The sequence below is a fragment of the Neltuma alba genome, unplaced genomic scaffold (assembly GCF_004799145.2).
Source record: "Neltuma alba isolate B1F8T4 unplaced genomic scaffold, ASM479914v2 tig00012462_pilon, whole genome shotgun sequence".
Classification (NCBI taxonomy): Eukaryota; Viridiplantae; Streptophyta; class Magnoliopsida; order Fabales; family Fabaceae; genus Neltuma; species Neltuma alba.
The window spans coordinates 77454-91248 of record NW_021636938.1 but is presented as its reverse complement, the minus strand read 5'-3'; the positions used below and the strand labels follow the sequence as shown (position 1 = coordinate 91248).

The window sequence follows — 13795 nt, the reverse complement described above, 5'->3', positions numbered from 1 at the left end:
AATCCAAATTAATAAAAGCAAATTTTATGCTGGACATTAGAATAAATTTTGTGAGTAACTATACCATTAGGAAATGAAACCAACTTGATTGAAAACCTGCATGCAGTAATACATGGAGAAGGTGAAATCTTAAAAACGATCAAAAGTATAAGCCTTTCGAGTTTGATGCGAACTGGAATTCATGTTCAAGTTTTTGTATATATAATGATATAAAGATCATAAATTTTATATTTTTCATTAAAGACTAAGGTCCCTATTTAGAACTTATTTTTTTAATTGACGAAAATGACCGTCCTCTTTGATTTTTGAGTACCCATCTTCAATTATTATGTTTTTAGTACTTATTAACTTTTATCATTATTTCAATTCTCATTTTTAGTTGTTTTAGTATTCAATTTTTCATGACACTCAAATTTTAAAATCTCATAATTAATATCTGCATGCTAAAAAGTTTAGAGTTCAGTACTAAAAGATTGTGTAGTATGTGTGCAGAGTTTTTTTTTTTTCCTTTCTTCTTTTTGACCTGGTAGTATGCATAGAGTTCAATGCGCATCATTTAGGATTGAAGGTAGTAATATTTTGTTTAAATATTCCGGTCAAAAAAATAATATTTTGTTTAAATAGAATATTGGGGGCTTCGGGGTTGGGTGGGGATGTCCCCTGTATGACTATCTTGTTTTGCAGCTTCGTGTACAAAAGGTAAAGTGCTCAGTTTTTTTTTCTTTTAATTAGCATTCAGTGTTATGGAATATTTTTTCAGTAACATTTCATCATTTTTAACTATTTTTTGAAGAACCACTCAATATCTTAAAATAATTTTTGATAGAATTTTATACTTTTAAAGTATTTTTTAATAGTAATGATCAGCTTAAACTTATGATACCAAGTACTCTTGATAATTTTAGAAAGTTGGATACACTAAAAATTATTTTATGATACTGTTACTAAAAATTTATTTTTAGGTGTTAAACGCACAAAGATTTATTTTAGAACATTAGTTGATAGTGAAAAATATTTCAGAATAATGAAATCTACTTAATCAAAAAAAATTTAGAATATTAAATGCTACTAAAAAAATATTTTAAGATATTAGATGTATAAAAAATTATTATTGAGTAGCACTAAAAAATAGTTTTTACTTGGAAAATGCTTTAAGAGGTTGGAATGTTGGGTGTTAGTTTTTGTTTTTTCCCCCTCCATTAAAAAAGGCTGAGCACCATTCCTTGCAGCAGAGAGAAGCTCCGCCCGATTTTTGGTACAAGCCGCTCTGTGACTGTGACTGAGTTGGGCCTCCACGTCAGGTCCAGTCCAATTTTATGTTCTTAAAAACAAAAACAACGCCGAGCAACAACAAAAGGCTGTGTTTGGGCCCCAAAAACCATCTTTTGTCATTCTGAATACAACTGTTCTGTTCCTCTACTTGAGAGTGACAGGTTCCCGTTTTTGGGTTACTTTTTTTTTTTTTTTTTGGGGAGGGGGGCGATCCTTTTACACAGAAAAAGATAAATATATAAAAAAGTTTTAACTCACGTGAAAATAATTATAACTATCATGAGAGATTTCAAACACCCCGCCGCCCATCAAATTGGATTAACACAGCCAATTAAACCTTAACCAAAAAAAAAAGTACTTTGTCCTAAGGAGAAAAATAGATTTCTCTAATTGCTCTCTCGATTTTTGACTTTACATATTTCCCTTCTTTCTCCCATTCTAACCCTTTCTCCAAGCATACTAATGATACTTTATATATAGTCAACCAAGCAGTAGATAATATGAACATAAATTCTTGTCAGTTTCTAGCTAATTAGATAAGATAATACTACCTCTAGTCCTAATTATGAGATCTCGTTTGTAGGCTACAAATGAAATCTTATAATTAGCACTGGAGGTAGTAAGATATTTAAATAAATAAAAAAATTTCTTACAATTGCCCATCTTTAAATACTTGGTGAATTGCACATTAACCCTTCTTATTTTCATCATTTGTCTTGAGTAACACTATCATAGAGTGAAATTATGTTGGTCAAGATATATTATCAATGTCAACGTTAAATTTTTTTTTTTGGTTGCATGTTATAACATTACTTTTTTTTATTTTGTCATTCTTCATCCAGTAGAAAAAACTCATGCATTCATCATTCTTACGAAGAGCTAAACTTGCAACTTTTTATTTAAGTCAAGACTTGAGAAAATGTTTGCTATCAATTGAGCCATACGGTTCCGACAAATAGCAACATCATTCTGCAAATGTTCCAACTATGTAAGAGACTTATCAACGATCTCTTGGCGTGCTTTACACATAGCTTCTAAAGGAACAACTTTTGACAAAATCAATCATTCTCCTTCTGTCATATCAATTTCTTCCTCAATTACTTGTTTCCATTCAAAGCATTGAATCAGTAAGCCTAAAGCCCAGCTCATTGTGCGTTGTGCCAAGCCTGAACCTTGACAAGCTCGTCTTCCTAATCCAAAATGCATCAACTTATTTGCTTCCCCCTCTTTCTGAAACCTTTCAGGATTGAAACATAAAGGATCACTCCATAATTGAGGATCTCTATGAATGGCCCAAGCATTAATCAGCACAATAGTATCAGGTGGGATGTTATAATCTCCCATGGTGCACTTATCTGAGGACAAATGGGGTAACAATAATGGGCCTGCAGGATGCAATCGAAATGTCTCACATACAATGCTTTGAAGATATGGCAGTTTCAAAGCCTCTTGTTCATCTATCAAGTGTTCTTGCCCTATTTGTGACTCTATTTATTGGCTTGCCTTTGTTAATATCTCTCGATGATTCAGTAAACTAGACATTGTCCACTCTAAAGTTACAACAGATGTGTCATTTCCCCCGCGAAGCATTGCCTATATATATGATGTCAAACGATGTCAAGTTTTGTGAGTTTTTTGAGGAAGAACACTTGATTTAATAAAAAGAATTATTCATTATTTAACTACTTGTGGTAATATATGTATAACATCAATAAATATAAGAAAAATTAATATGTAAGTCCTTATAGTTTCACATGATTTTTTTTTTTTTGATGAAAAGTTTCACATGATTTTTTTATTAGATTTTTGTAGTTTCATGTGACAATATAAAGGGAGGAAACTATAAGGCCTTAATTATGAAAAAAGTCAATTGATACCATAACAATCTAATAAAAGAAACAAATTACAAGACCTAATTAAAAATCATATGGACTATAGGAATTTTTAGATTAATTTTCCGACAAACATATTTTAACTGGGAACAAAAATTTTCAACAATACTGCAGAAGCGCAAAACATGTCATTTAAAAGCATTTCTCATTTTTCTTTGGTTTTACTCAATCATTATATATTCGTTTATTCTTGCATCAAACAACCGCTAGGATATATAATTTGCAAAAGTGTGGAACTAGTTAAAAAGCAAAATGAATAATAGACATGACAACGCAACCAAAAAGCAAAAACACAATAGCTCTTTACCAAAACAAGACCTTTGATTATTTGATCTGTATAATACTCTGGTTCTGATTTCTGCAGAGTCAAGAGGTGATTTATCAGAGTATTTCCACTTGTGTTCCCACTTCTGTGCTCATCAACTATTCTCTGCAAAAATCTATCGAATCTGAGGCTAATACCCTTGAGCTTCTTCTCCAAGTTATCCAAATCAAACCATCTAAGTGTCGGCAAGAAATCTCCAGGATTATTTGCCCCTCCTAGCATCAACAACTCCTTCATCGTCTCTCTAAACTTCCTTGCTTCTTCCACGTCCTCAACTTTGCTATCATCTCCCCAGTATCTCTTCCTAGATATCATTCTCATCATCGTGTTAAATGTCAGCTCAGAAAACCTAGATCTTAGCTCCACCTTCGTGAAACCCTTACGAGAATCATGAGCAAGCTTTTGTACCAGTAGCTTCATCTCGTCCCTTAGCATGTCCATGAAGTAGTTGAGACGACGCGTCGAGAGGACGTCAAGCTCCAGGATGCGACGGAGGTTGCGCCAGTGTTCGCCGTACGGGGCGGAGGAGACGGTGGTGTAGTTGTAGTAGACGTGCTTTCCGGTCAGGAACTGGGGGCGGTTGACCAGAACGATGTCGTTTCTCATGAAGCATTCTTGAACTGCAAAGGGCGACGAAACGACCACCACCAAACGAGAGCCAAACCAAAGAGAAAAGATTTGACCATAGTTTTGGGAAGTACGTTGAAAGTGGTGGTGGAGTGGCTTCTTTAGCTGGTGGAGATTGCCGAGTATGGGAAGAGAAGGATGGCCCAGTGGGATATTTCTGAATCTTCGCTTTCTGAGAAAGAGCTTGAGGATGAGGAAGAAAGCAAGGCAAAGGATGGAATAATTGATAATGGAATTTGTGGACATAGTTTTGCTTGCTTGCTTCATAATTTGATGATTCATTCATGTGCTTCTCTTTAAATAAAAAGATTTGTTAGACAAATGGATTTTTATTATGTTTTGTTTTGCAGCATACTTTATGCGTTATCTGACATCTGCTTTATGATGCATACGTATCTGAACAGAAAAGCATTTGATGCAACAATTGGTGATGTCTTTTCTACAAAGTGATTGGTTTCAACTTGTGAGCCCTCGCGTTAAGGAGTTCGTGGACAGGATGGTGAGTATTATTCTAAATTAAATAATCTTCACGTTATTGTCAAATATCTTTAAGTATGAATAACTATATCAATGTTTGTTGCACAGGAGAGTTTGTCCCAGGAAGTTTCGCGGGGGCATATTCTGCGGATGACCAGGATATATTGAGGAGGGCATTGGGGACTCCTGACCATCCTGGTCTTCTTAGGGGTGTCGGTTATGGAGTCACCAAGAGAGATTACTTGGGTACCGACAAAAGCCCTCTTCATCGTGCACGCCTTCCTCTGCTGAGTTCATGGAGCTGAAGGAAGAAACACGCTGGTTAAAGGAGCAGGTTAAAGCGCAAGCGCTCCTAATCGAGCAGTTGATCAAGAATCAAGCACCACAGCCGGCTCCGAATCTCAGCCCAAGTGGCAAAGACAGCTGCACATTCCCCTTGCTACCTGAGGTATAATACTTGTGTTTATATAATTACATTCAATAATTTATATATCTAGCTAACTTGTCTCTCATGTTAAACAAATCAGGGTGAAGCGGACGTTCAGTGTATGGCGAATAGCCCTAAACATCACACTATTGTAACGGGCCGCATGTTCAATTTACCAGGGGAGAGCATAATTCATAATGTTCCTCTCCCTGCTGATCATGTGAGGGTGCAGTTGAACACTGCTATTGATGCGAATTATGCCCTCCCGATACCCACCCCAGATGCAGAGATAGTGGCTCAAGCAGTGGGTAGCTTTGTCGCTTGGCCTGGCCGTCTTCTTACATTAGGACATCCTTCAAAGGTATATATGTATAGGTCTACAAATTCAGCTGATTTAAAATAAACTCTATTTTAATTACTAACAGTCTGTTTGTCAGTCTAAGGGGAAGAAGAGCCTATTGGGTGATCACTCATTATCATCACCACAGAAGCAGCCCTCTGAGCCCGTTCAAGTGGTATCATCAAGATTCCGAATATGTCTTGAGGAATATGCAATTGGGGCTAGATTAGAACATGGCGAGGATTTCATGATTCCCCTAGAGTTTGAGCCAGAGGTATACGGTCGACCCTCGTCAGATTATGTCACAAATGAAGTATTGAAAGAGATTCTGACGCATGGAATGGCCAGCACAAATGCCTGTAACTTTTATATCAGGTATTTGTTAAAACCTTAACTAAATACTTAAGTACTTGAACATTTATTCTATTGATATCTTCGTTTGTTGATTTAGATATCTTTTCAAGAACTTCATAGCCCCTGGTGGCCTTGATGACAAGTTCAAGATTATCAGCCCCCACACTTTTGCTGGCCACGGACCTAATATGAAGAAAGACTTATCCAGAGACTTGTTAGATATCTTCATTTCTAGGGCAACACCGAGGGCTCAGACTTTGTTTTTGGCGCCTTATTGTCAAGGGTAAACTTTCCTAAATTCTTTCATTTTCAAAATAATTTGTAATAGTTCTAATTGTCTTTCTTATACTTAGGGGACACTGGATGCTGATTGTGGTCAATCCCACAAAGCCGAGGATTTGGTATCTTGATTCTCTTTATGGGGATCCAACCAATCAACCATTTATGGTTTCATTGTTCAACAAGTAATATTTATCTCTATTATTTAAATTTAATTTAATTTCTTGCTTCAATCAAACTTTTGACAATCATTAATATTCAATTTTATTGTCTTCTCAGGGCTTTGTGGCTATACCGCACAAATCAGGCCTTACCCTGCCCCTGGTAAAAAATGGCCAATTTGACGATACCTTCCCGTGGAAGAAAGTGAAGGTATTCACTACCATGATTTACTATTCTATTAAATATGGTTTATTTATATGATTGACTAATATTATTTCCTTTTCCATTCTTTACAGTACCCACGTCAGCCCAACAAGAGCTCCCATTGTGGATATTGCGTGATGAAATTTATGAAGGAGATAATTCTGCACAATGCTAACACAATTCCCACGCAGGTAATATGCATTTGTTAAGGTTCAATTTATATATTTAAGAATTATTGTACTTACTGTAACTTTACATTTCTATCTAACTTAAGTCATAATTTGTGGTTGCATACAGTACTTTGCCGACACATATTGCACAGTGTATTCATCTGCTCAGATGGAAGAAATCGTTGAGGAGTTGGCGATGGCCTTATTCTGTCAGTGGGCACAACATAGATAGGGAAGTGTACATTAAGACAGTGTATGTACGTACAGCTAGCTTTGGTTTCAATATAATTTTGGTTTTGGTTCATTTTTTGCTGTTGGTTAGTTTTAGGCATTGCACAACTTTGGCAATTGGCTAATTTTGGAATTGGTTCACCTTTTTGTACTTGCCAGAATTTTAATATATCACAGTTGGTTTTCATTGGTTCATGTATATATATGATAATGTAAATTATTTTCGGTTCATTAACATATATGTATATGGCTGAATTGGTTTGAATGCTGGCCTGCATGATTCTGTTGAATGAGCCTTTGTTATCGGTTTCAAAATTGTAGGGGGTTGCTGGCAAAGGAGAACGAATTTTTTTAAAAAAAAAGGAATAATACTTGACGGTTATTAGTTAAAACCGTCAAGTATTATAACATACTTGACGGTTACTTTTAAAACCGTCAAGTATTAAATAATACTTGACGGTTTTTCAAAAATAACCGTCAAGTATGTTTATAATACTTGACGGTCACTCTATGGAACCGTCAAGTATTACAAAATACTTGACGGTTTTTGGAACTGTCAAGTATAATCTCAAAATAATTGGCGGTTTTTCTCTAGTAACCGTCAAGTATGATTTAAATATTTGACGGTTAATAACCGTCAAATATTTGCTGTTGAAATATATGACGCCAATATAGTTGACGGTTTTTAACCGTCAAATATGATCCAAAATAACCGTCGAGTATTTTTCATTTTGTAGTAGTGCATGTCACCATCTTTAACTTAATACATTGTCATGTAATTTCTAAGTCCTAATCGGCGGCGAAATTTATATAATATAATTTTGTGAACTTATTTAAATAATTGTCTAAACTGATCTTTTTTATTTATATGTATAATCCATATTTTCTTAAATCCATTCTTGAAAATAGCCTAAAAATGTTTACATTATCAAGTCAGTGAGCAAATGGTCTCCAGACCCAAACTGGAGAAGTCTTTATGGGGACAAGTCAATTCTTCGCTTTTTTTAATATTAAGCAATTTTTGTATTATTTGATTAAAATTAAAGTGTGAATTATATTGATATCTTTTAGGTTTAAATACATTTATTAGCGTTTTCTATCTATAAAACTAGAAAAAATCTCACACAAAGATAATAAAAATTACTAAATCTTGAATAAGAAATTCGTGCAAAAAAGTATTAATGCTTACAAGTTAAGTGCATTGAAGACTTATTAAAATGTAGGAACTAGGAAACAATCCTAATTTGAAATTTAATAATTTTTTAGGTTTTTGTGTGAAATTTTCTGTCATGGTCCATCAAGGGAAGAAATCAACCCAATCCAAAGATGAAACCTAAGTCCATACAGCCAATGGGATAGGAGGTGGTCCAAGAAGAAGTACAAATGTCAGACGTGTATCATGGAAGCTGAGGGAATAAAAAACCGTTAGGAGTGGAGCAGGGGTGTGTAGAATTTTGGTGAAAATCCTCTCTCTCTGCATTCTGACTCCTCTCTGGACCTTCGTGGTTATCTCTGCTTCTCCCTAACATTTCTCTGTGTTTTCTTCATTTCCCTGTGATTTCCGTTTTCTTCATTGTAATTTGGTTTATATAGTTATTCATACACTGTGGATGACTAGTTCATTGATATATCAATAATATCCAGATTATACTCATTTGCATTGTGATAGAGTTAATCTATAACAATTTGGTGTTTTCATTGAGAGTCGACGAACTAGAAAGGACTACCTGCGGAGGGTTCTGACCAGTAAGAAGACTGAGTGAAGTGCTGTAGAGTGGAGCTACCGGGGACGTTGGCTCTCAAGGGAGGTGTTCTGTTATGAGTCCTATATTGGAAAATTTCACAAGTATTGTGGGGTTTATAAATTCAATGGACTTTCACTCCTAATAAGCTAGTCTTTTGGGATTAGGCTCTCCTCTTGAGCTTTGGGCTTATGCTCATCACAGAATCATGAGCAAGCTTTTGTACCAATAGCTTCATCTCGTCCCTTCGCATTTCCATGAAGTAGTTGAGATGACGCGTCGAGAGGATGTCAAGTGCCAGGATGCGGCGGAGGTTGCTCTAGTGTTCGCCGTACGTTGCAGAGGAGACAGTGGTATAGTTGCAGTCGACGTGCTTTCCGGTTAGGAACTAGGGGCGGTTGGCCAGAATGATGTCGTTTCTCATGAAGCATTCTTGAACTGCAGAGGGTGACGAAACGCCACTACCAAACGAGAGCTGAACTAGAGAGAAAAGATTTGACCATAGTTTTGGGAAATACGATGAAAGTGGTGGTGGAGTGGCTTCTTTAGCTGGTGGAGATTGCTGAGTATGGGAAGAGAAGGAGGGCCTGGTGGGATATTTCTGAATATTTGTTTTCTGAGAAAGAGCTTGAGAATGAGGAAGAAAGCACGGCAAAAGATAGAATAATTGATAATGGAATTTGTGGACATATTTTTGGTAGCCTGCATCATAATTTGACGATTCATTCATATGCTTCTCTTTAAATAAAAAGATTTGTTCGACAAATGGATTTTTATTATGTTTTGTTTTCTGCTTTTATAAGTCTAATATGTTAGTTTTTTGGAATTAGGTTCTCCTTTTAAACTTACTCCTCCGGTCCTTAATATAGGACCCAATTCTTGAATTGGTTTTGGTCCTAAATATAAGACTCATTTCTCATATTTATTAACTTTCTTTAAATTACCCCCATGGATACTCCCTCAACTATAATCAAGTAGAAGAGGGAGAGAGGGTATTAAGAAAGATGATTATGGTGTTTTAGGAAAAATGTGTCATTTTTCTTATAATTAACTAACTTACCCAACTTTCTTAATCTAATCAAATTAGTTAAATGGGTCTTATATTAAGGACCGGAGGAGTATATATACTCATCACGTTAGTATTTTCATAACGGAGAGAGAGCTATCTGCACAGGATTCTAACAGATAAGAATCTTTAAACAAACACATCAAAATTGCGTGCTCTTGTTTGTTGGAAGCTTTGGGAGGTTCGTAATCATCGTATTTTTGCAAACGAATCCTATACTATAGATGGGATTTTGACTCACATTAGAGCCACAGTTAACCATACTGTACAGAGCTATACTACCTTCAGACTTCTTTTGTAATTGTTCGTAACTTTCTCTGCTTTGTACTGACTTTTCATTAATTGAATTTCTTCGTTTTTACTCCCAAAAAAAAAAATTGCGTGCTCTTGGACACTTTTTGAAGCTTAATATGGATACTAATTTCTGACAACGTGACTCGATTCGTTCATTCACTTTGTTTCTTGTAGGCCTTACGTTTGGTGCTCACGGGTCATGAACGTGAACTGATTTTTTTCAAAAGAAAATAAACGCCAAGTTCAGAGATGTCTCCAAGGACTACTTAAAATAGGAAATGGGGCGGGGCTGACGCATATGGGCTCTGGCCCAGGAGCATTGCTGTACCCCCGAATTTAACCGTTTCTTGAAGCCTAACCCCTACTAGTCGGGCTGACTCAAAAGTCCATTTTTATTTTTTATTTTTAAATTGGTTTACATATTGAAATGTAATAATGTCCACAGTGAGTTATGCAAATTTTAAAATATAAAACGACATTTTAAAGCATAAATTTTAATCCAAAAATATAAACATTCCTTCATCCTTCTCGTATTCATCATTTAAAAAAACTACTCTAATTTAAACTTTCAAATGGAAGAAAGCATCTGTATTCTTGCGCTAAGAAAATTCTTGCATCATGTATAAAGCATTAATAAAGAGGATAACATGAGGAATAGTGAAGGGAGAGATAATACAAGGGGTGATGCAAAGCGGGGAATGAATTAAAATTTGGACAATATTTAATTGTAAAGGAAACGAATTAAATTTAAGAAGGGTAGTTGTGACTGACTGACAGTTGAAACGAATAAAAAGCAATAGGTGGACTGGGAGAGACGCCAAGGTTGAAGGCACTACTAAATCAATTTAGATTTTTTTTTATAATATATATGAAGCAATTATTTGCATGATTGAAGTGGATAAAAAGGGAAGAATAAATTATATTACCTCTCGTACTTAATATGAAAGCTAAATAACTAATTTATAAATATTAAAAAAATTAATTTAATTAGTTAATAATAATAAATAAGTGTTAACTTTTCTAAAATATCCTTATTAATTATGTATATTAGAATATAAATACTTTAGCATTTGCAAGTACCATAAGGACTATTTTGAAAAAAATCAATAAATATGAGAGATAAAATAAATTAAGTTGTTGTGTTTAGAATCAAATTAAATCTCCAACTATATTTACAATCGGAGGTAGTACTGATTAAAAGCCCTTTATGTCAATACACTGTGCTTCCCTATCCCGGAGACCATAAATAGAGAGGAAGACAAGAGGAAGACAAGGGTAAGCGCAGTGAACACACACGCACAAAGGCCAAATTAGAAGAGTCATGTGTTATTGCTGTAAAATATGAAGAAGGCTATTCTAATTGCTTTTCTCATTTGTATTTCTGCAACATTTCTCTCCTTTCCCTCTTCCACTCACGCTCATCTTAATGTTCGTAGTATCATACCAGATGGTAATTAACAGCTTCAACTTCGTTTATTTTGCGACTTTATTTATTTTTTCCGATCTCAGTCTCTGTGACTAGCTTCTTGCGATGCCTTATTATTGAGTTAATCGCTTATTAATTAATTACATTCCGTTGTGATTTGTTAACATACTAAACTGATATGTCAATATTATATGATGATGACGATGCAGATCAATGTTCATGGGAAGAGTCGCCGATGATGGATATGGATAGGCCTGGAATAAAATGTCCTCCTGGTTCTCGTTATAATGCTCATTGCCCTTCCAGCGTCAAACCCCATTCCAAAAGCTCCATATGGTCTAAATTACGGTCCTTTTTCAAATAAGTTGCTGTTTTGACTTAGTTGACTAATTTGAAAAGATTAAAAAAATTATTAAATTACTTTAAAATATTTATATTTATCATTTTTCTTTCAACTAATTTGTCTCACTTATAAATTGATATATAATCTAATAATGCATAGAAGTATTTTAGAGAGATCATATAATATGTTATAATTAAGTCATTTTGTAACTTTCTTAATTTCTTCAAATTAGTCAACTAGATCTTATATTAAGAATTAAAGACAGTATCTTTTATATGTAGCTGCCTACTAAATAAGCCATGAGTATCACTGTTTCTATTTAATTGTTATATGTGCTTGCGGTTGTTAATGATCATTTCTGCTATGAAGAATAATGTCTTACTTCCTTGATTTCATGGGAAGTCCAGGTAAAGGTTGCTCATGAATTCTATGTAATTTTGAGCGTACGTGAGCCATATATAATTCTTAAATTTATGTGTTGGTGTTGTACTTGAAATAAAGAAGAGGCCTCCTGGCTTCTTTATTAATTACTCCTTCGGTCCTAAATATAAGACCCTTATACTAAAGTGTATAAGGGTCTTATATTTAGGACCGGAGGAGTAATTCATTAATTAATCAATACAATTACTTCTCCGCTGGTAATTTTTCTTTTGTTTTGGAAAAGACGATGCGAGTGGTGGCGGAGATTTGCCGGGCAATTGAAGAGAAGTAGGGCCTAGTGGGATATTATACTTCTGAGTCTTCTTTTTCTGAGAAAGAGGTTAAGGGGGAGGAAGAAGACAAGGCAAAGGATTGAACAATTGATAATGGAATTTGTGGACGTATTTTTGCTTCATACTTTGATATTTCATGTGCTTTTCTTTAAAGGGATATGTGGGACAGATGGATTTTATTATATTTTGTTTTTTTCCTGGCTAAAGTCAAATTTACTGTGCTGAGTCACATAAGATCATTTCAAAATATCTCTTGCTCAATTAGAATAACTTCAATTTTTCTTAAAGAAAAATTTATTATTTTAAAATATTTATTATTTATTAAAATATATAAAATATTTAATAAGACTAAAATAAAAAAGACCTAATACAGGGGTATTAGTTGGCATCGTTTTGAGAAAATGTATGTATGTACTATGTATATTTATATTGGCAATTTTGTAAAAATATACTTATATTTTGGTCTTATCCTCGTTTGCCAATATAATTTGGTCTTTATTTATAAGTCAACTTTTAGAAATCTTTCATGGTTTTTTGGATAAGCCACTACACAAAATCTACGCAGCAGCTACCTTCCCCCCCCCTCTCTCATAGTGGCCTCATATCAATCAGTATATTTATGGTAGACACAGGAATTAAAATATATGAGTTAGATTGGGTTAGTATTTGCTGGCAAAAGAAAAAAAAGATTGGGTTAGTACTTATTATGATTAATTAATTAATCATAATATTAAAAATGGGATAATATTAAAAGCATTAACTAAATTGAACCATCCTTTTTTTTTTATATATCATGAATCATCTTTTTTATTCCTAATAATTTCTTCTTTTTTTTGGGTCAAATTCCTAATAATTTATTTAAAAAATGACTTATATATAAGATGGAAGAGAACTACACACACGCAAGCGCGCGTCACAGCAAGGCGGATTTATTGGCATTCTTGCGCACCGTTAAAATCCACTGTGTAATATTCTGTGATTTTTTTTTAATCTTCTTTTATTTTATTTTTTGTGATAGACACTTTTTTTAAAAAAATTTCTTTTTGGGTCATTTAAGAGAAAGGGACGACGACTAAGACCCTTGGGGATAAGGGAGACAGAAACGTCAATGCAGGGAATTGGATAAGTCCATGGCTGCGTAAATACTAAAATAGATATCTACCCATGCAATCCGCGCATACCGAACGAAGCGTGCCCATGGAATCATTTGTATCAAAATTTTTCTTTCATTTTATATACATTTTTTTAAGATACTTACTCTCTTAGCTTCTCGAGTCCTAAACATCATACATGGATTAAAGATTATTTAGTTTGATCTTAAATAAGATTTCAATTCAATTTGTCTCTCAAAATTATTTATATATATTTTTGCTAAACTACTGTACATATTGCAAAGGGCTAAGGGGGTTTCCATTAAGAAGTTGCTCTAATGCATATGATTAAATGAGATA

At 34.3% G+C, this 13795-nt stretch overlaps 2 protein-coding genes across 2 annotated transcripts; one reads left to right on the top strand and one right to left on the bottom strand.

Moving 5' to 3' along the window:
• Positions 1-2334: 2334 nt before the first annotated feature.
• LOC114727299 (cytochrome P450 81E8-like) lies at positions 2335-4095 on the bottom strand. Its single transcript, XM_028913999.1, has 2 exons — positions 3483-4095; positions 2335-2657 (listed from the first exon to the last, which is right to left on the bottom strand). Exons 1-2 carry the CDS (start codon positions 4093-4095, stop codon positions 2335-2337), a joined length of 936 nt encoding a protein of 311 aa, XP_028769832.1.
• A 1495-nt stretch (positions 4096-5590) lies between these two features.
• Positions 5591-6001, top strand: LOC114727298 (uncharacterized). Its single transcript, XM_028913998.1, has 2 exons — positions 5591-5735; positions 5812-6001. Exons 1-2 carry the CDS (start codon positions 5608-5610, stop codon positions 5999-6001), a joined length of 318 nt encoding a protein of 105 aa, XP_028769831.1. The 5' UTR covers positions 5591-5607.
• Positions 6002-13795: the final 7794 nt, after the last annotated feature.

Excerpts from the sequence above, each read along its gene's own strand:
- LOC114727299 (XM_028913999.1), bottom strand. The coding sequence starts at position 4,095 with ATGAGAAACGACATCGTTCTGGTCAACCGCCCCCAGTTCCTGACCGGA. Across the intron at positions 2,658-3,482 it reads TACAGATCAAATAATCAAAG|GCCCATTATTGTTACCCCAT; the intron begins GTCTTGTTTTGG and ends TGCATCCTGCAG.
- LOC114727298 (XM_028913998.1), top strand. The coding sequence starts at position 5,608 with ATGATTCCCCTAGAGTTTGAGCCAGAGGTATACGGTCGACCCTCGTCA. Across the intron at positions 5,736-5,811 it reads GCCTGTAACTTTTATATCAG|ATATCTTTTCAAGAACTTCA; the intron begins GTATTTGTTAAA and ends TTGTTGATTTAG.